Below are 20,495 nucleotides of genomic sequence, written 5' to 3'. Positions count from 1 at the left end.
TCTCTGGATAAGACTATACTTGCTTGCTGTCGATTTGCCAGTAACAAGTCTCTGCCAAATTTATATTCTAAAATTCCCCAAGCAGCAATTTAATTACATTATTTTGGATACAGCACCATAGCAGCTGCATTTATTTGATGAGGATTCATTATGGTTTATAGTGAAAACAATGGCAAATTAGCTCTGATGTGTTTTGGAATTTGTTCTTTATTTCATTTAGAATAGCCCTGTTTTAGTGAGCCTGACTCCCAAGGCCATTTGATCCTGCAGTCTGTGAGAAAGTAGGAAGGGTCTGACAAGAGTTCTTAAAAATCAGATATATCTACACCTGTTGCAGCTCAGCTATTGAAGTCCTGCTGGTTTGTGGTTAAAAGAGAATTATGAGACAAATCCATTCCACTATATTTCAAGGACAATTCCAGGACTATTTCAAAAGTCATGTGTACAAATCAAAATAAATACATAAATAACAAATCCTCAGTCTTGTCCATATTTTTCATGGATTAACTTTTTCCAAAGCAGAAAAGATTATATCCCTACTAGAAACCTAGTAAGTGTTCTCAAGGAAATCTAAACCAAATTACTCTGGTGACTGCTTCCAAGCTCAAACTTTACGCCAGATTTGTGAAATATTTGTTCAGTTTTTTGGAACTGACTGTAGAACTTAGTGTAAGTTCTAAGTACATACTAGGGGATGACATGAAGCTTAATCATAGGGCAGAATTCACAGCAGGGGTGTAAAAACCTGCAAAGATCAAATTTGTTCTCCTACCACTATTCCCAACAAAAGTCACAGCTTAACATTAGAAGTTTTTGCCAGAATTCTAACATTATGTGAGGGGCATTAACTTCTGCAGGGAATTTTTGACCTGCAAAAAGTCTCGTATAGGCATAGTTATAGCATCAGTTCGCACCTCTGTAGTTTATTTTGTTTTGTTTATCAATACAGTTCTTTTTATTGGCAAAAATACTTTTTGGCCACTTAATGACACAAGGAAAAAGAAATTTTTCTTTTTTCAGCTCTTCTCAAATTCTGAAAGGTTGACTCAATATCAAGTGTCATATCTGTACATCTTAACAGCAATCTGTGGTGATAAAAAGAACAACCCTTAACAGAGCTGGGCATAGAGGCTGCTGTATCACTTTTTCATACACATTTAAGGGCTATGGATGGAATTGCTCCTGCTTGCTTAGGATAATATTTAAAGTCCATTCAATCACTTTACTCCCTGTCTTACTCTGTAAGATCCTTATCTTTGCTTTGTGCTGGAATCAGGGTAAGTCTGATCCATCACTGAGCCGTTTCAACTTGCTAGACGTACAGAAAATTGTTCACTTATTATGCAGAGTTGTTTTTTTACTGACCTTGAGAGCTGTCATACCTCAGGGTGGAGTTGGACAGGCATGTCATAGATGCTGAGGAGGAGGTGGGAGTGCACTGCTACAGGAGGGGGAAAATGGTGGATGCACAGAAACTAGCCATGAAATTGATTTGGCTGCTGGGAAATTGTAATTTAGGCACCTGACTTGTGCATCTAACTATCAGCATCTCACACAGCAGTCTTCCTAGAGTACACTTGTGCAGTCAGTGAAGATGGCTGGGTGTCTAAAGAGGGAGAAAATGGAGTAGATTCAGTGGTGCCACCTCAGGCGTGCCTGCACCATCGCACTGCCAGGCCTACTCGCTGCCAAGCAGAAAATGCAGGGAATCAGTTCACCCACGGGTCGCACCAGTGCCAGAGCTGCTTCAGCGGGATGACAGCAGTGTGCAGAAAAGGCAGGGAGAATGACGTGACAGGGTGCACCATTTGTTGGCAGCAGCAGGCTTGCTAAATCAGTTCAGTGATCCCATAATGTACTCTTGAGTGCCAATAGTATTCATAAGGAAAACCCCAAACAGTCAGTAATAAGTACATAATAAATTAATAATCAGTAAAAATAATCAAACAATCCAATAACATCTGCTGAAGCAACGTGGGATTCTGTTGATGTACCTGAGGCCAGCAGTTGGTATACTGTAAACATACAGCAAAAGTAGTAAAAGAGCCAAATTTTAAAGAATGGACAGGAGACACTTTTATTGACACTACCAAGCCTCTTCAGAGCACTGGAAACCAACTACATGAATTCTGACTCTTGAAGAAGAATACTGAAATCACATATATACTAAATAAGAGAAAACCCCAAAACTTCAAAACACTTTTCTTCCACCTTGGCATGCCCAGTTTGAAATGGCTTCCCATTACTGAAGCACTTAGCTACACTCCAGGATTTCTAACCAACTTACCCTATGCATTTTTATGTAGAAATAATGACTCAGAGAGAGAAACTTTGAGACAGGCAGCTTCCAAGATCGGATATTTGCCTGACCTTGCAGACCTCCTCAGGAAGGAAACGAGTTCCTTCAAGGAAAACATGTGACAGCAGATCCAGAGCCCATTTTGCAAGCAGGAGTCATTTAATAAGGCACTCCTGTCGTGAACTTCAGGGTGAGCTAGGGTTCCTACCATGCTTAAAATATGTCAAGAAAAAAAAATAATACGTGAAAACCAAGCATCCTCCCCTTTACTTTTCTATTGTTTTCTTACTTGGAGTGACAGTTTCATTGCTAGCTGTAAGCAGAGTCATTACAAAATAAGCTCTCCCACATCTGAATTTGTAACTTGTGACAATCATTTGCTTGTAACCCAACAATTTACTTGTACCCCTATACTGCAAACACTCAACCTTGCACACAATAGAGGCAGCAATTAGACTAAAATTGCTTCCTAATTTTTTCAAAGTTATTTTGATATTGTACACATTAAAATCTAAAGCCTTCACTGACTTTAACAGTACTGAAATTAAGCGTCATAAGGTTTTAGAGCTGAACTCCAAATCAGGTATTTTGCTGGCTTTTTTTTTTTTTGTTTTGTTTGATTTTTCCTAAAGAGTAATAGTGGTATATTTGGCAGAAAGATTACATTGCTTTCAAGTGAGAATGTGCAAACTGATTTAGGCAGAGCAACAACACATTTAAAACTGCTCAAAATTAAAACTTCATTTAAATATTTTTCAGGTGTTCAGAAAAATGGTTTATGAGCTTATCACTCTCCTTACCCAGCCCTCTTTAACAAAAGAGATTACAAGAAAAGAATTAATCTAAGGAGGTGGTATTACCTAGAGTAATTCACTATATGTTCAGACCAAGATTTTTCAACTTGTATAAATAAGGACAAAGCTGGAAGTAAGCACATAAATTAGAGAGGTACAAAAAGATTCCTCTGATAACATTGTTACTCAAAAAGAATTACAGTAATTCATAGCATCCTGCCTGCATAAGAATTTCAGTCCATCGGAATTTCGGGAGAGCCTGAGCATGTCTACCAAGTGTGAAAAGAAAGCTAATTCAGCAGATGGAAAGACAATGTAAAAACCACAAAAAAGCTTCATGGTTGCTGCTCTAATTGGTGAAACTGAATGGAAAGGTCACTTTTTCCTCAAGAATGATCACAGGAAATGTTCAAAAGAGGGTGAAAACATTATTGTATGTCTAATATAATGTCCCTTTGCCCCCAAGCTGCAGTGTATTTTTTTAAGTTGAAGGTTGTAATCAAATTCAGAGAAGAGAACAATGCCTACCCATACTTAAGACACATGAAATAAAAAATTGCATCACCATAAAAATTCACCCAAAGCTTGCATTCACCAACCATCTGAAGTGGGTCCTTTTGGAAGTGGGCGCCTATCAGCCTGGGTATGAAAAAAGGCCTCAATGCAGGAGCTCCCTTAATGGCAGAGTTTTCGACGTACAGATGAATTTGAACCCTCAGTGCTATCCTTCTAACAGCAAGCAGTTACTTACAGAAAAGCAAATGTGTCTCACTCCTGCCAAGCTGAAGAACACCCTGTGCAACAGGAGAGCCCAGCATTGGTAGAGCCATCCTGGAGTGACCCACTGCCCCTGCAGCCCCCAGCAGCTGCCTACACATGGGATGCAGGGACCGCATCAAAGACCATATAGTGACCAGGAGGTCTATGACTACTAGAAAAACACAGGGGCTTTCCCTCCTAAGCATTCACCTCTACCAATCTCTTGCATATCTACACATATATTTTTTCCTTTTCAAAGGCATTGAAAAATCTATTTTTGGATTGACAAATTTTAGGTTTTTTAAAACAGATGATGTCAGTCAGATACTATTTTAATAGTCCCTTCAACTATTCCTTTGAAGGCATTTCTTGCATGCATGTGTTTAGAGTCTTTGGACCACAAATAAAATGTTTTAAATACCTACTCAGATGAACCATCATCCATACACTGATCAATACGTCATCTTCTCTTTAGTAACTGATTATTAAGATAGATATTGCTCAAATTCAGTTTGAATGTGTTATATTTTCCATATGCTGCTGGCTTAATCTGAAAATAAAGTTTGCACACTGTCATTAGCTATAGCCTAACAAGTCTGCTTAATGCTTCTACCATGAGACACATATGTTCTGAACAGCTGCCTGCCTTTAATCTCTACTTAAAGATTGACTGTATCATAGCAAATAACAAAACTAGGGTGTATAGCCTCACATTTCAAAATAGCCAGTATGTCTCCAGAAATGCAGAGACGTGTTTCAGTGGGGAGACTACTTTAATGCAGGAACCTACAGCAACTGCCAGCTGGTCTTAAAGTAAAAAAGGGCTGGGTGCTTACCAAAAGAACATTAATCGATATAACCAATACAACAATGTAGGTTCTTCTCTTTTACTTTGTTGCATGATATTTTCATTTCTCTTAGTATTTAAGAAAGATGATATCTTTCCTTTTTTACTTTTTTACTTTCCTTTTTTAACTGATTTTACATATCAGCTAGGCCTATCAGCTAGACTTAGATATGGAGAAATTCTCTGGTGTTCAAATGCACTGCAAGCTTGAATTGACAATGTTAGTCATAGATACCATGAAATCTTAATATAAACTGCATGGCATAAACAGGAGAGTTTGACAAGTCTTAAGTTTAGTTTGCATATATGTAGATACTTTTAGAAAAAAGAGAAAAGCTGGATTATTTTGATCAGGGAAGCATTTTTATTATTTTTTTTCTTCATCAGCTTCAAATTAGCCATTGCTTCCTCCAGGTCTGGTATCCTGAGAGTGCTAAGAAATCGTCCAGTACTATCTGACATCAGAGATGTTCCAGCTCATTTGTAGATGAACACGTTAATGTTTATCTTCTGAGGCAAAAATAGAAGTTGAGGCAAAAATGGAAATTTAATACTTTTAAAGTATATATTTCAAAATGTGTGCAAATTATGGAAAAATACATAGAAAAATATGCTGGAGTGGCTTATGATTTTAGGCACACCTCTGAACAACAGGTGTATTAACAATCCCATCTTGATATCCATCCTGGGACCCAGGAGTTCCATCCCCTGTCCTTCCCATCTCTTCACTCAGCCTGAAAGCAGATTGCTGCTCCCATCTTCATCTGCTTAGTATTAACAATGATTTATCACCCACAACTGGTGAGCCTACAGTAAGTAATAGTGTAAGAAATGATTCATGCAGTATGGCACTAGTAAGTAATGGTATTGAAAAGGTCCCTTTGTACTCTTTAGCTTTTAAAGAAAGGACTATACATTTTATTACTGTTTATTGTAATTGACATGAACTCTTGCATAAATTATGTGGAAGATTTCTTCTCATTGTACCAGGTTTTTATTTTCATTTTATTTAGAATACCCTTTGGGAAAAAATGTCATAAACCATAACTTCATTAAGAAATAAAAACTGAAACACTGATGAGATAGAAGAGAATCTCCACCTCAGAAGATATGAGATAGAGATTTGCTCATATTTTTGAATATCTTACATTTCAGCTCTTTTTTCAAACTTAGGGAGTGTAAATTTTCAGTCAATAGAAGTACTGTTATAACTATAACTGAGTTTGGACATCAGAATTAATTTATTAGACTGGCACATAAGACAGGACATACAGAGCCAGGAGCTGCACTGGGACCTCTTCTTCTAGATGAAAATCACAAGAATCCAGGCCTTTCAGTGTAGTAACAAGGGGGAGTGAGGCTATTGTATTTCAACCCACAGTAATTATAAGAAATCAAATAGTAGTGCCTCCACTGACTAGTGAAACTAGCCAATATTAATGTAAAACTTTTTTCTTATTTAATCTTACCCATTACACGATGCCAACAGCTTGCCTGAATATTACTGTAACCATATAAAATTTCCACATACCTGTCATGCTTGCTTTTGTATTTAGTTCTAAGCATAGTTGAATGACTATTTCTTGAAGCTGGGGTTACATCTCATGTAATTGTACAATCTTACATTACAGGAGTTTTTTTGAATTGAGCCTTTGGGAATTAGCATAGTAAAATTAAGTAAAATAGAATTTCTATACTTTACAGATGTGGTTGGCAGAGATGATAGTAGAGTGGAATACCATCTATTCCAAAGTTGCAAATGCTACAGATTTCTTTTTTTTTTTTTTCTTCCCCCAAATAGAGATGAAGTTGTATATTATTCCACCAAAATATCCTTGCCTTTTCAAATTTGCAGCATTTGGGTTTTGCAGCCAGTGTTCTGTAGGCCACTAAAAGGCTATGGATGAGGGTCTGTCATAGTTACCAAGATCATTCTCCATATCACAACTAACTGAACAGATAAATCACAAAGGAAAAAGCTAGTCATAGGCACTCCAGTTACATTTCTCATCTGTGCTGAATTTGATCCTTCTCATACTGTAAAATATAATTATAGGATCATACTGCTAATTTATGTTATTATGGCCAACAAACTGTAAGGAAGCTAAAATTGCAAAGTTTAAAAAGAGAAGACTGAGATTACATTTTGGCAGGAAATTTTCATTTCTCCAAAAATAAAAATGTTGTAAGCACGGAAAAAAACCAAACCACCAAACCCTGTTGCTTTCAAAGTCAAACTGATGCAACTTTGAGCATGCACTCAATACAAACACATAAATAGCCCAAAAAATCTGCAAGTGCCATAGTGCTGTAATTGAGATGGATGGGGAAATATTTCTACAGAATCATACTCCTGGCTATGGACCCATTGCTTGCCCATTTTTCTTCCCTTTCCAGTTTGCAGTGCTCAGAATCTCATGGAGCTCTTTCAAAGATGACAAGGTGTATATGCAAACCAGTGCAAGGAAGAGGCACAGCATCTTCTAAATTTTGCAGTGCAATTATGACAGTCTCAAATCTTGGCAACTGGGGACAGCTGAAAGTGGGTCACAAAGTTCTAACAGAGGGGACCTATGAAGTACAGAGGCAGGCCAGAGCTCCAGTCCCTTGAGCACTTTTGTCCGAGGCATTAAACAACCTGCACATGCTTTCCTTCCACAGTCATAAACCGGGATATTGCATAGGACCAACATCCCACACAAAGGAGATACTCATAAAACAAGTGATACCTCCACTCCAGCCTGCAGAAATTTAAAAAAGGCTATTGTAAAAAGCAATTCTGCTGGCACCATCAAGGTATATCATTAGGAAAGTCAGTGATCTATTATTTATTAACTACCCCAAATGTTCTAAGCATTTAGTGATGAAGACTTTCTATTAAGCATTTATATTGTAGAAGGGTAAGAATTGCTTAAGTAAGGATTTACAGAAGGTCTAGGAATAACTCGGTATAGTCACACTATGATAAAATAATCTAATTTTCCATTTTCTTTGCTCCTCCTTCATTTTTCACCGATTTCAGGTAACTGGAAAACAGAGCAGGCTCTGTCTGATTCGCAAGAGCACATTATAAATGAGATGTGAAAGCTGTGACAGGCAGGAATCCCCTCACCCCACGTCCTCAGTGTGGGTGCTTGCTCTCGAGGGCAACAACGTCCTTCCCAGCAAAAGAAAAGGTTTCCTGCATGGAGGGTCAAGGCATATCAAGGGAGATACAGGGCTGGATGGCTGGTTTTGGGGAGAAGTAAATACAGATGGGAGGAAGAGGGAACACATGGTCTCATCACCTGTTTCAGGCTTTGAGTCCAAAGTGTTCTTCAGCAACCCAACACAGATTTCCAGTCCATAACCTTCTGGAGGAGATTCCCTCTCCACGGACTATTCAGGCTGTCCAAATTAGGCACTGTTTCTGATAGGTATGAACCCCTATGTATAGGTTCACAGCAATGAGGATACATACAAGTATTATCATTTCACTAGGAAGTGTACAGCTGGCTGAAAAAAAAGAGGGCCAAAGAAAATCATTATAGATGTACACTTGTAAAGCCTGAAATGGAAAGTAGTGTACTGGGATCATTGTTGTATTTGTGTTTTAAGATCAGGCAATACAAAAAAAAATAGACTATGTAATGAAAACTGTTCAACATAAGATGAAGAACTAAAATGCTTTAATCATGCTCCTACAATTGTGTGTCATTACAGGGCAGGGTTAAAGTAATCTGGATTTCTCTTCATGGAGTAATTGAACATATTAAATTAAAGCTTGAGAGAATTCTGAAATATTAAGTGTTCTGCAGTGCTTATTTGGGAGATATTTACATCCAGATTTTAGGATTTTTTTTCTGGTAATTTGGTATTTTGGGATTTTTATTCCCCGGTAAAGCACTGAAAGAATGAACTTACTCATTCTATATATCAGTTATAAGAAAATGTACTGTTATGATAAACCCTGTAAATGTTCTGCCTTTGAAAGGTCACTTGTTTGTAACTTTTCCTGTTACCAGCTCTGTTACTCTGGTAGACACTACATTTCCTAAACAAAGGGTCAGCCTGTGCCCAATGTTATAAAATGGTTCGTTATTTGCCCTTAACCTCATCCATTTGCTTAATTTCCATTTTTATTGCTTTTTTCCTTGCTTTATTATTTATTGTTTAAACACAAATTTTCATCCTGAGCAAGTATCTCTTGTGCATTATATTCCACCATCAAATTTCAAGCATCATATTATCAAAAAAAGTATAAGAAACGAAGGGTCAGTCAAGAGGTCATTACAATGAGCAAATTCAGAGTTAGAACATGGACTTTAAGTCTGTTATCTGAACAGCTTGGACCAGTGCCATGGAAGACTACAAAAATACATTTTACTTAATGCCTGGTCTGGCTTCACTGAACACCAGAGTCATGAGAACAAAGATAATAATGCTGTACTATTTACAATTTCATTTCTCTTGTTCTTCCTGAATAGATTATGCCCTCAACACCATCATTTCCACTAAAAATCAAAGGAAGTAAGTAATATGTGAACAGTTTTGAAAGATTTGTCAACTGTTACATTTGTGAAAGTAAATCTTCAAAAACTATGGCTTATATTATTTAAAGGATCTTCAATAGATAGATAGAAACAATCTCATAGTACTTATAATTATTATAAAGTCATGGTTCATTATCCACAGTCATAAACACAAGGAATTTCAAACTATGCAAAACGGTCTAAAGTTTACAAAAAAAACCCCAACCAAACTACTCCCCTGAAAAGGACTAATGTTATTACTGTATTGACATTTTCTATCATCCTTCTAAACTCCAACAAATAAATACCAGATGGAGGAAACACAGTCACTTGAGACAACACTAAAGAGAGAGAATGTTCAAAAGTCTGCCTTAATATTTATATATTTATGTAATAAAATAAGTGTAGCTGGAAAACATTTGTAGTACAGAAGTTCATTCCTATAGTGATGCTCTTCCATGCAATACCTTAATATTTTTGTATCTCTGCAAATACTGAAGCATAGCAAGTTAGTTACATTTTTGCATCTATTTCTGGGCTAAGTAATAGGAGATAATATTCTATACTAACAGATGTGACCATTCATCTTTTTAATATCATCAAAAATTAATACAAAGAAATATCTGCTAAGTGGTATCTAATCTAATAATGATCTAGTAATAACATCAAGCTGCATCTAATTTAATAATAATGTAATAATAATGAAAGTCCACAAGTTCCACATTTTTGCAGGTTGGATATAGTGTTTTAAACTATATGTTAAACCTGAATAAAGGACACTACAGAAAGTAACTTTCAATACTCTGAATCTCTTAAGTACAACATAAGGGAAAGTGCCACTTATCTAAGCATTTAGTAACATATATAACTATAATATTGATATACTATGTCTTTACGTATCAGTTGGAATTTTTTTAGTTAACTTCTTTTAAAAAAAGAAGTTAGTAAAGTAAAAGGGTACACGAGGAAACTATAAATTTAGATGTCAAAATATTCAGCTACTAAAAAAAGATATATCAAAACCATATACCAAGTAACAATTAATGTGTAGTTTATATATATATATGATCAAATATATTTTTTACTGACCCACACATGTATATGAAACTGTATATATTTACTTAAAATATAGGCATGTGTGTATTTATTCAAATCCCAGATTCCAGATATTCATGAACTTAGACATTATTAGAATTTACATGTATTTCTATGCTAGACAAACAAATCTATATACACAAGTCCAGGTTTTGATGGGATGGAGTTAACTTTCTTCTTAGTAGCTAGTACAGTGCTGTGCTGTGGCTTTGATGTGAGAACAATGTTGATAACACACTGATGGATTTAGTTGTTGCTGGTTGATGTTTATACTAAGATTTTGGGTTCTTGGGCCTTGTTAGCGAGAGGGCTGGAGGGGCACAAGAGACTGGGAGGGGACACAGCCAGGACAGCTGATCTGAACCAGCCAAAGAGGTGTTCCATACCATGGAACAACATGCTTGGTTTATAAACTGGGGGCTTAGGTGGGGCCAGGGAGATTGTTGCTCAAGGACTCGCTGGGCATCAGTCAGCGGGTGGTGAGCAGTTGTACAGTGCATCACTTGTTTTCCTTTCTCCCTTTTCCTTTGGATTTTATCCTTTCCCCCACCTTTCCATTATAACTGTCATCATCATCATCATTATTATTGTTGTTGTTATTATTGTTACTATTGTTATTACCTTTTTATTCTGTTTAAATTATTAAATTGTTCTTATCTCAACCCTCAAGTTTTACATTCCTTTCCCATTCTCCTCCCCATCCCTCTGGGTCAGGGGGAGTGAGCAAGTGGCTGCCTGGTGCTAGGTTGCCAACTGGGGTTAAACCATGACAATAGAAACATAGGTAGTATTGCCTTTATATACTAAAGAAGCACTATAAATATGCACATAAAATGAATACAATGTATATAGACACACTTTTACTTGTATGTGCAAAATATATTTATATGTAAATCCAGAAACCAATGTTTCCAGATGGTCAAACCCACTCTTTGTACAGCAAAGAACTGAGCGCTGGGTTCTTATGGTATTGTAGTATACCAATTAATGATAAAGCTGCAACTACAAGATAATGCCAGAAAAAAACATTTGGAAAGCTTCAACACATATTTTGCCTGTATTCTGCAAAGAAATTTAAATATGAAAAGTTTTTTAATTAATAACATACATAGCAGGGAAGCAGACATATTTTGGTGCTCTATTTGTAGAAGCTGTGGACTCGACAAAGTCTCCTACCTTTACACAGTAACACTTCTAAGAGCTGAATGCAGTTCTCCCTACATGGGAAGAATTTATGTCTGCCTCCCACCAAAAAAATATTTGTCAGTAATTGAATCGACACACTGTAGAAAAACAGATCCTTGCATCCTGAATCAACAGTGTAGGATCAATAGATGTGTATGGATTCTGCCACTAAAACTAGGTGAAAACCAAGCAAACAAGAAGGTCCCTTTTGTTCCTGGAATTTCGGACTGCCATTCAGAGAGCTGCCCTGCCTTCATAAACATGCCCAATACACGTCAACACTAATAACATTCAAAGAAAAATATGGAGAAGCACAGCTAACCTACAGCAGTTCCATTCAACAAAAGATCTTTCTTGACAAAGCAGTACAAACATTGTGCCAAAATTCTTTTTTGGCAAGAACGTATGCATCAACAGTCAGATTCTCAGTAAATATGAAAGCAAGGAAAAACATTGCTTTGAATGGAGTTATCCTGGCTTTACACCATTTAAAAATGTGGTTTACTGTCTATCTTCGGTTTTTTTACACGTCTTCATGGGCCTTCACCAACACTAAATGAGTGATATCTTTCCATCCACACCATGTAACTTCTCCCCATTGTTCAAAATGAATCTTTTCAGTTTTCTTATCAATTCCTTGAGTATAAATATATCTATAGAACAATGGTAATTCTATGAATTTTCTCTGAAAAAAACGAATATATTTTTAAACTGTCTTTTCCTTTCCATTGCAACAAGACAAAAAGCAAAGAATCAGTATCAAGAGTAACTAGCCATAAATATTTTTTTTGAGGTAATATGGTGGTGTAAGCATAAGCATTTGCATTTTCTATTTTTAAAGCCCTCATTTTTTATGAAACTAAAAATTATTTCTAATTTATACCACAATTTTGACCACCACCCATAAATTCAGTGTATCACCAGGATATTTCCTGTTCTCTGTTTTGGTCATCATTTATCATTTTCCCATTTTTAATATGCATCTGTCTATGACCTACTTTTTTTAAAAAAAACTCTAAACACATCTATAAACACTAAATCAACCATAAGCGTGAAGGTATATCCTGTAGTTGCGTAGCTAAGCAAGAAAAGACTGCTCCTGGAAGAACACAAGTGTCCTCAACCCCCTCCACCCCAGTGCAAGTCAAGAAAGAAAAGCCCCTCTCAGCATTGGAGCCACAGTTGCCAAAAGAAAACACTTTCTCATTTTGAGATGCCCACAATTGCTGTTACATTGACTATTAAACACATCAGTGTAGACACCTCTGCTGGACAAGTGTACAGAACTCCTAATTAAGCAGTTTCATTTTTGTCACAAAAGGAGCTAGATTGTAATGGCATCTTTTGTCCTATGCTTAATGAAGGGTGAGATATTGTTGAAACAATTAGTAACACCAGTGGAAGAGAATGCAAGTGATTAGCATAGCTTGATGCCCATAGCAACACCAGTTGCTGTTGTTAGCATTAACAATGTGTCGATTTAAAAAGAAGAATCACAAAAAAAGAAAGTGTCACTTAAGTGGTGCTGCTTTTCTTTTTTAAACATACAAGTGACGCCCATTTTTAAATGAATTCTCTATACTAGTGGCTACTGCACACTCATTCTTTCAGATATTTTTTTTTTTAAGATTTGAATAGCCTTTATATCAACCCTCAGATATAATAAAAACCCGCAGCAGCAATACAGCAGTCAACAACATGGTTTTTTAGGTGGGGATTTTCTGATCTGCTTGAACATTGAATGTGCCAATGGCACGTGCACATCATCTCTAAGTTGAAAAAGACCATCTGAAAGTTTGTACCTAAGATTTATGTTAGCAGCATAGACCAGTGACTCAAGAGGTCATGTCACTGTTTATGGAGGAGGCCTGAATGTGAAAATAGACCTGAAATTCTTGCCCATCAGCTACCAAACACTGAACAGGTATTATTCCTTTACTCCTGAGGGATAAATGACTATCTATGGAATTGAAAACCTCACTCTCTGCAGTTGATACATAAAACAGCACAAATTTCTGAGATGGAAGAGGCAATGAGGAAAGACATGGTTTTCAGATTACATTCTTACGAATGCATGCTGGTTCTGGATGGAAACCACCTAGCCTACTGTTCCTGGGCTCAGGGTAGAAACACGTCATAATCACTGGCATAATTGGCATGACTGATGTCATTGTTGGCATTAGCAAAGTGAAGCAGACATCTTCATGACAAAGGACAGGAACTGGGTTTCATGTAGACTAATAACTGTCTGTGTAAACTACTTTTAGATAGTTTGGGTACAAAAAAAAGTCCACATCTCAAAAAACCTATACAGGTATTATAAACAATTCTAGGAGTTGCCATTATAAGGAAAGAATTATTTTACTAGGCCTATACTAACCATTAAATTAGTACTTGAATTACTCTTCAAGGACAGTGGTGGAAAGTACTCGTTTAGGCTTCATGCCAAGTTAGCTAAACTGGGTAATGTCTAATATAAATGTTACTTCCCTGTCTGAGATACCCTTTCAGAGTATGCTTAGGCATCTTTGCACAGAAAAGCCACAGATCATACAAAAATACCCTCTTTTTTATTTTTGTTTTGTAACTATCTGCAATATTAAGTCAAAGATGTCAATAGAAAATTCATGCCTTTTAAAGTCTTTGAAGAGTTGCCCTATTTATGTACATCAACACTAAGAAATGTTTACTACTTTTTTGCATCCTCAAAAATATAGTTATCCAGTATTTAACGTTGAAGGTATTTCACATTAAGTAGTGTATTCCTACTCATATAAAGTTGATAAATAATACACTGTTTAGCTTACTAAACTGTAGCACCTGTTAAGGACATAAACGCATTGGATTACTGAAAAGCACTGTAAGCGTGTGCATCTTCTATTCACATTTATAGTCCATGCCCCATTTTATCAGTGGCTAAACTCTTGCCTTTAAAATAACAAACCAACTCAGAAGAAAAGAAAGCAAAAGTAAGAACTTCTCCATATTAAATGAAAGAAGTTTTTAAGAAATGAAGGGAAGCTATCAGGTCCAGGTAAAGAAGTGTCTTCCATTATGTTAATATAATCATAGGATATGATCTGCATGTTTGCACATGCATAAAGGCACAAAAGCCACACAGCATGTGTATGCAGCTTTCACTTGCAATTACCTAAAGTTATCATAGATGTGTGCAGCCACACATTTTTGTCTGAAGGTATTTAAGAAAACCCTTGCAGTTAGTTAAAGCTAGTAATTCAGTTTCTTTTTCCACATCCAAAATTCTGTGTGAAGGCTGGCAGATAAGCTTTGCCCTCTGCACTTGTAGTTTCTTGACTGCAGTCCACCTTTAAAAAATCCACCCCCAGCTGCACACAAGCACAGGCAGAACAACTGCAGGGATTGAGAGGAGGAAAGCATGGGATGTATAATTCCTGCCTTTGCTCTGCAGCAGCACCAAAATCGGCATGAGAGGAACATACACCCAGGTGGGTGGGAGGCCACTCACCTTGACCTTGCTGTTCAGCATGAGCTCTGCCTCTGCCAGCAGCCTGGAGAGCTGCCAGAGCACCCTGAGGCCAGGTTGCCGACTGCCACCCCACCCAGGGTAACCTGCTCAGGGCCAGGAGGCTGCTGGAGCTGCCCAGCTACCTGGAAGGAGATGTGTCACAACCTTGCTGAAGCATGGGAATGCCACAAGAAACTCAGAAATAATTTTGGTTTTGTTTCCAGGACTGCACCACCTGCAAGCCTGGGTGGGAGGCAGCATGGGAAGAGTGGAGCCGGCGCTTGGTTTCCCTGGCTGGACAGGCAGCTAGCATCCCTGAAGCCAGCACAGATAAATGCATCTCCTGTTAGCTGCGATGCAAAGGGCTTTTCACAATGAAAGCAACCAAATGAAAAAAAATCAACAGCAGAAATACGCTAAGAATGCCTGACATTTTAATCAGCGCCTGTGTATGTGCAGTCCGCACTAATCCTTGGCAGCTGCCACAAATGAATCTGTAGGTAGATAAGAAAATTCACCTAAACAGTAGCATGTACTGCATATTCCTTATGATAGTATAGACAAATCAAAGCACAACTGAGGAATCTTTCCTTCAAAATCCAACACCTTTTAAATGGTGATGAGCAAGTGCACATATAGATCTGTATGTGTACCTTGTTCAATTAGAGACTGCACACCTACCTTTCCCAACCCCTACCCAAACGAGGAATTTAACGTGCAACCAAAGGGCACTCTCTTTCCCAACCACACGCTGCTTGGCTAGAAAGGCTGATAGGTAGCACTAACCTTTAGCTTGTCATAGCGCTCACTTAAAGCTGCCACCTGATGGTCACGGTGTCGCCCAACCAGTTTACATAAGGCACAGATTAACTGGTCGTCAGTCACGCAGTACATGTTAACTTTCTCGTCCTCATGCTCCAAGCACATTAATCCCCTGATGTGAGAGTCCGGGATGGGCTCGATGAGGCGGTGGCCGGTGAATGGCTTCTTGTTAGGGTGAGTGGCTTTCAGGCACTCCTCACAGTAGGACACCTCGCAGGTAACACAGGTTTTCACTGCCTCCTGGGCAGGGTCCTGGTCGCAGAACTGGCAGAGGACCTTCTCGCAGGACGACATGCTGTTGCTGTCGAATGCCCGCTCCCGGCGGGTCTCACTGGGTGAATTGGGCCCGCTGACCGAGGCTTTCTGAAACCTGTCGATGATGTTCTGCAGGGTGACGTTGCGCTTGAGCCCGTCTAGACCGCGCTGGCTGAGGGTGATGACATAGCGGCAGGTCGGGCACTGGAAGGCGGTGATAGACTCCACCGGCTCGTTGGTGGCGCAGTGGGAGACCAGGATGCGGTGCGCGCAGTTGAAGCAGAGGCTGTGAGCACAAGGCAGCAGCAGCGGGTCTTCAAACAGCTCCAGACAGATAGGGCAGGTCAGTTCCGACTCCAGTGTTTCCATCTTCAGGCAAAGCTTTCCTGTGGCGTCAGCGAAATCCAGGGAAGCTGATCAGCTATCTGGAAACACACGTAAAATTCGATTAGGCGAGAGAGAACATGAGGGGTCAGCCGTGGGGGGTTGTCAACTTTCACCACTGCTCTCAGGGCTATCAACCCGCCACACCAGGCAGGAAAGCAATCCAAAGTTTTGAACCTGCATATGCACACATCAAGGTATTTAAAACCGAACCGCTTTATTTCCCCCCTCCCCTCATCTGTTCACTTAAGAATGCAAAACAAAGCTCCTTCTTCATTTCTTTCCCTTTCTCTCTCATGCTATCGAGGAAAACAGCAGATGTTTCTGTGCATTATTAAAACCCAGAATGATGACCCTCGAACAGCCTATTACAGCAAAATTAGATTTCTTCAGCAGATGCTGCTTTTGGCTTCACTCATCTAGTAGTAAAACTTTTTTTAAAAACTTCACCTTTGTATAGCATTGTGCAAGGATTAGTCTGGAGTATTATAACTGATAACCTTACGATGGCTATTACAATTTAAAAAGTTATTTTATCAGATTAAAATTTTCATCTGGTATTATCGCCATATTACAGCATTTAAAGTACATGTCTGTGTTTACTTGCGTAAATATGTATCTGAACATATATAAGCAAAAATATTTCTAGGAAAGCATGTGGTATTTTACATATAATGTAAATAATAAAATTCAAAATATATCATATACTAATATACTCTTCTTATGTATTTCAAGAACCTATGCAACTGTATTTATATGTACCTGTACTTCTGTGCATATGTAGCTGTATACATATGTCCAAATATATAACGTATACATGTTTGTAGTAAGATAAACATAGCTAGAGGATCACAGAGCATCGTAATTGAAATGCCCTAAGGAAGATGGAGGAAGTAAACAGTAAACAGTAGATTAGCCCAAATTTCTGATGATCCTAACCTCTGGTACAAGAAGAACCTCTAGAGACTAAGATAGTAAAGTGTAGTGAGACAGTGAAATGTGTGATTTGCCTAGGAGGAGTTTGTGTGTGTGTGTGTGTGTGTTTGCGTACATTCACTTTTGTGTGAGTACTCTCTAGGGCTAAAACTTATGAACTACCACTTGCTTTAGAAGCCTTATTAATAACCTGAAGTGGATCAGGAATCCATGACTTTTAAATGGAGAGCATGGGATTTTCTGGACACACAGCAGTACACCCCCGTCAATGATCAACTGAAACTTCATTTTGCTTCCTTTCCTGTGCTCAGTGTTACAGAGAGTGGCTTTGAAAGAGTCGCCCTACGCAGCTCTCCCTGCCTAAGCTCCCGTCAAGGGCCCATCACCGCCGCAAGCAGACAGGTCAGTGAAGCAGAAGCAAAAGCTATGCTTCACACTCACAGAGCTGTACCTCTTCACAGTACAATCTATTTAAGCTTTGTTGCTCATAACTGAGGACGGCTTCAGATGGCACAGCTGCATCGTCCTTACACTGTAAAGTCATTGTTCGGTTGTGTGAACTCTTGCCTCCTCCCCTGGCCAGGGAAAAGGAGGAATGGGCAAGAATCCCCCCAAAACAAACCTTGGTTCATTAAGGGTGAGGAGAGCTCAGGGCTCATTAGCAGCCTTGGGAACCAAGCGTGTTTGAACCTTCTGTACTTCATGACAATTAGTGTGCGGAGCACAGTGGCAGTGACAGGAATGCTACCTATAACCCCAATACGAATGACAGCAAAAGGAAAGTTCAGCGAACAGAGGCAAGGTTCAGACCGCCCATCGGTATGTAGCCCTCCTTGCTCTGTGGGAAGAGCAGCAAGGCGTCTGCTCCAGAGGTATGCTTAGAAATGAGGATACTTTGCCTCTTTGCATTAATGCTTCCTTTTATTCTGCCAAGAAATCTGAGCATTTAAAAAATGCACTGACCCCATCAAAAAATTTGCTTTCCTGTATCTTCTCTGATGCTGATCTTACTTGAAATAAAGTTTAGTTTGCCAAAGAGTAATTCATTTCTAACTATCCATCAGCTGCCATAATTGCATGGTGCATCTGGTCAAAATTAAAGGTCTGGCAATTTGATGTAAGCAGGAAGACAACTCCCCTCCTGTCTCCTCAGCCACAGCCACACAGCACAGAAGAGATGAAAGGCTTTTCTGCAAATGAAGACCAGTTTGTCTTTCCTCCTCTTCACTGTGTCTTACAGAAGTCCCAGAAGATCAAAATCTCATTCACATTGTTTGAATCCCTTCCACACCACAACTGTGTACCTCATCATCCACTTATCTTGCAGGCTGAATGCTGCGCTGGAAATGGGAGAAGGGGATTTGGGGTTGGCAGGAGACAATATTTTAAAAAGGCAAACTAATCGTTGCTCATCTATTGGCAGTCCAGTGAAAACCTGCCAACATTTCGGGTTTGTTTCCTAGGACTGTGTTTGGAATACAAGGCTTTCTTCCATGCTGTCTTTTCTGTACAAAATCCCTCCTGCTCCTTCTTGTGTCAAACCGTTTCATTCATTCAGTTTCCTTCTTAAAGCACTTTTTTTAACCAAGGGCTTTTTTACAGTACTCATATAAAAGAGAGGGACAGATAAAAGCAGCAGAAAAACATTTGCATCACTGCCTCACGGAAAGACGTTTGAATCACCATCATGGCTCTACATAAATACCACCGTCTCAATTGATGACTAATTCTGATCTATCTGACCTGAATGAGCAGCAGCTCAGCCCTGACTAATGCTATTCAGTATGAGCAAGAGTGCCAAAATCTGATCTTAGAATGTAAACGTCTTGGAATAAAAGCCTATCTTCCAAGGTAATCAAAGCTGAGCACACTGATAGAAACCCCCCAAAAAATGACATTTCCCTGTTTTCATTTGCAATTGCCAATAAGCCAAAACACACTGCATCTGGGACTGAATAATGAATCCTTTAAGAGGCACTGAAGAGGGGCTGTATATTCTGGGCAATCCAGTGATTACTCTTTAATCAACTGCATTTCTGCTTTCACTTTTAGGTTGCTGCCTGAAGTGTTGAGTATGCTGCTGATCCAGCTACAAAATCTTTCAAACTCACTGGCCCTTGCCTTAAGGTTTTGTATTCAGTATTTTTTTTTTTTTTGAGAGTGGTAGAGAATCCATAGCTACAGTAAACTGGAAGATTAGGCAGAAACTTGATATGCATGGTTTATATATGCACATGGTTGTATTCCATACTCAGCATGGCCCATAAATTGAAAGCCACATAGACAGCCTCCAGACACAGAAGGGAAAGAAGGATTTTCAAGTACATAATTTCATTTTTGCAAAAATATGAAATTACTGGCAGAAAATTATACTATTACCAAAATGTCATTGAATTTAGTATTATTTTCCTACCCACAAGAGGTAGTTTTAAGAACAGATATCAAAGAAAAGCGATTGTCAAAAGAAAAGTGTTATTTAAAAAATCAAAAATATGCTTAAGTACTTTGGATTTGTGACATCTCCCCAGCACATAATGATTAGTTATGCATTATGTGGCAAGCAAAACAGTAAATGAAAACCCCATCTCAGTGTAGTTCATGACATGACTTCTACCAACCCTAGTGGAATTAGCATCTTTGTACCTCTTGTTTTAAGCACGATATATTTTTCAGGTGGTATTAATTAATACCTTCAGCTGCACAGAAGCACACTCAAAGCTTTTCAGAAGTAGAGAGACATGAGAGAAATGAAAACTAAAGCTGAACTAGATAAATTTTAGTATGTGAAGTACCAGTAGAGCTGAACAGGTTAGAAAAAATAAAACCTCAAGCACTTTCATAACTGGATGCAATGCTATGTTGCAAAAATTGTGTATTATACCTTCCACTTGTTTTATACTCGAAAGGTTATGGATCAGAGATACTACCAACATGGAGAGGACTGTTACCACTAATCTCAATGAGACCCTAGTAATTGAAGCCCCAAAACACATTTCCTGAGTAGTACATAAAATACACAGTTCACTGCTTTTTGAAACACTATTATTTATAGGAAAATCTGGTGATTAGGTGTCCCTGAAATCAGCGCATGGTTGACTGAAGGCTGACTCTTGATTTTTCC

At 38.4% G+C, this 20,495-nt stretch overlaps 1 protein-coding gene across 1 annotated transcript in view; it reads right to left on the bottom strand.

Moving 5' to 3' along the window:
• Nucleotides 1–20,495, bottom strand: part of MID1 (midline 1) — a 157,064-nt gene that overhangs the window by 91,500 nt on the left and 45,069 nt on the right. Inside the window, exon 2 of the mRNA XM_037377949.1 lies at nt 15,764–16,479. Within this exon, the coding sequence (XP_037233846.1) occupies nt 15,764–16,423 (660 nt within the window). The 5' untranslated portion in view covers nt 16,424–16,479. The remainder of the gene's footprint in view (nt 1–15,763; nt 16,480–20,495) is intronic.

Source organism: Falco rusticolus, chromosome 2, assembly GCF_015220075.1.
Source record: "Falco rusticolus isolate bFalRus1 chromosome 2, bFalRus1.pri, whole genome shotgun sequence".
NCBI lineage: Eukaryota > Metazoa > Chordata > Aves > Falconiformes > Falconidae > Falco > Falco rusticolus.
This window is presented reverse-complemented; position numbering and strand designations above follow the sequence as displayed.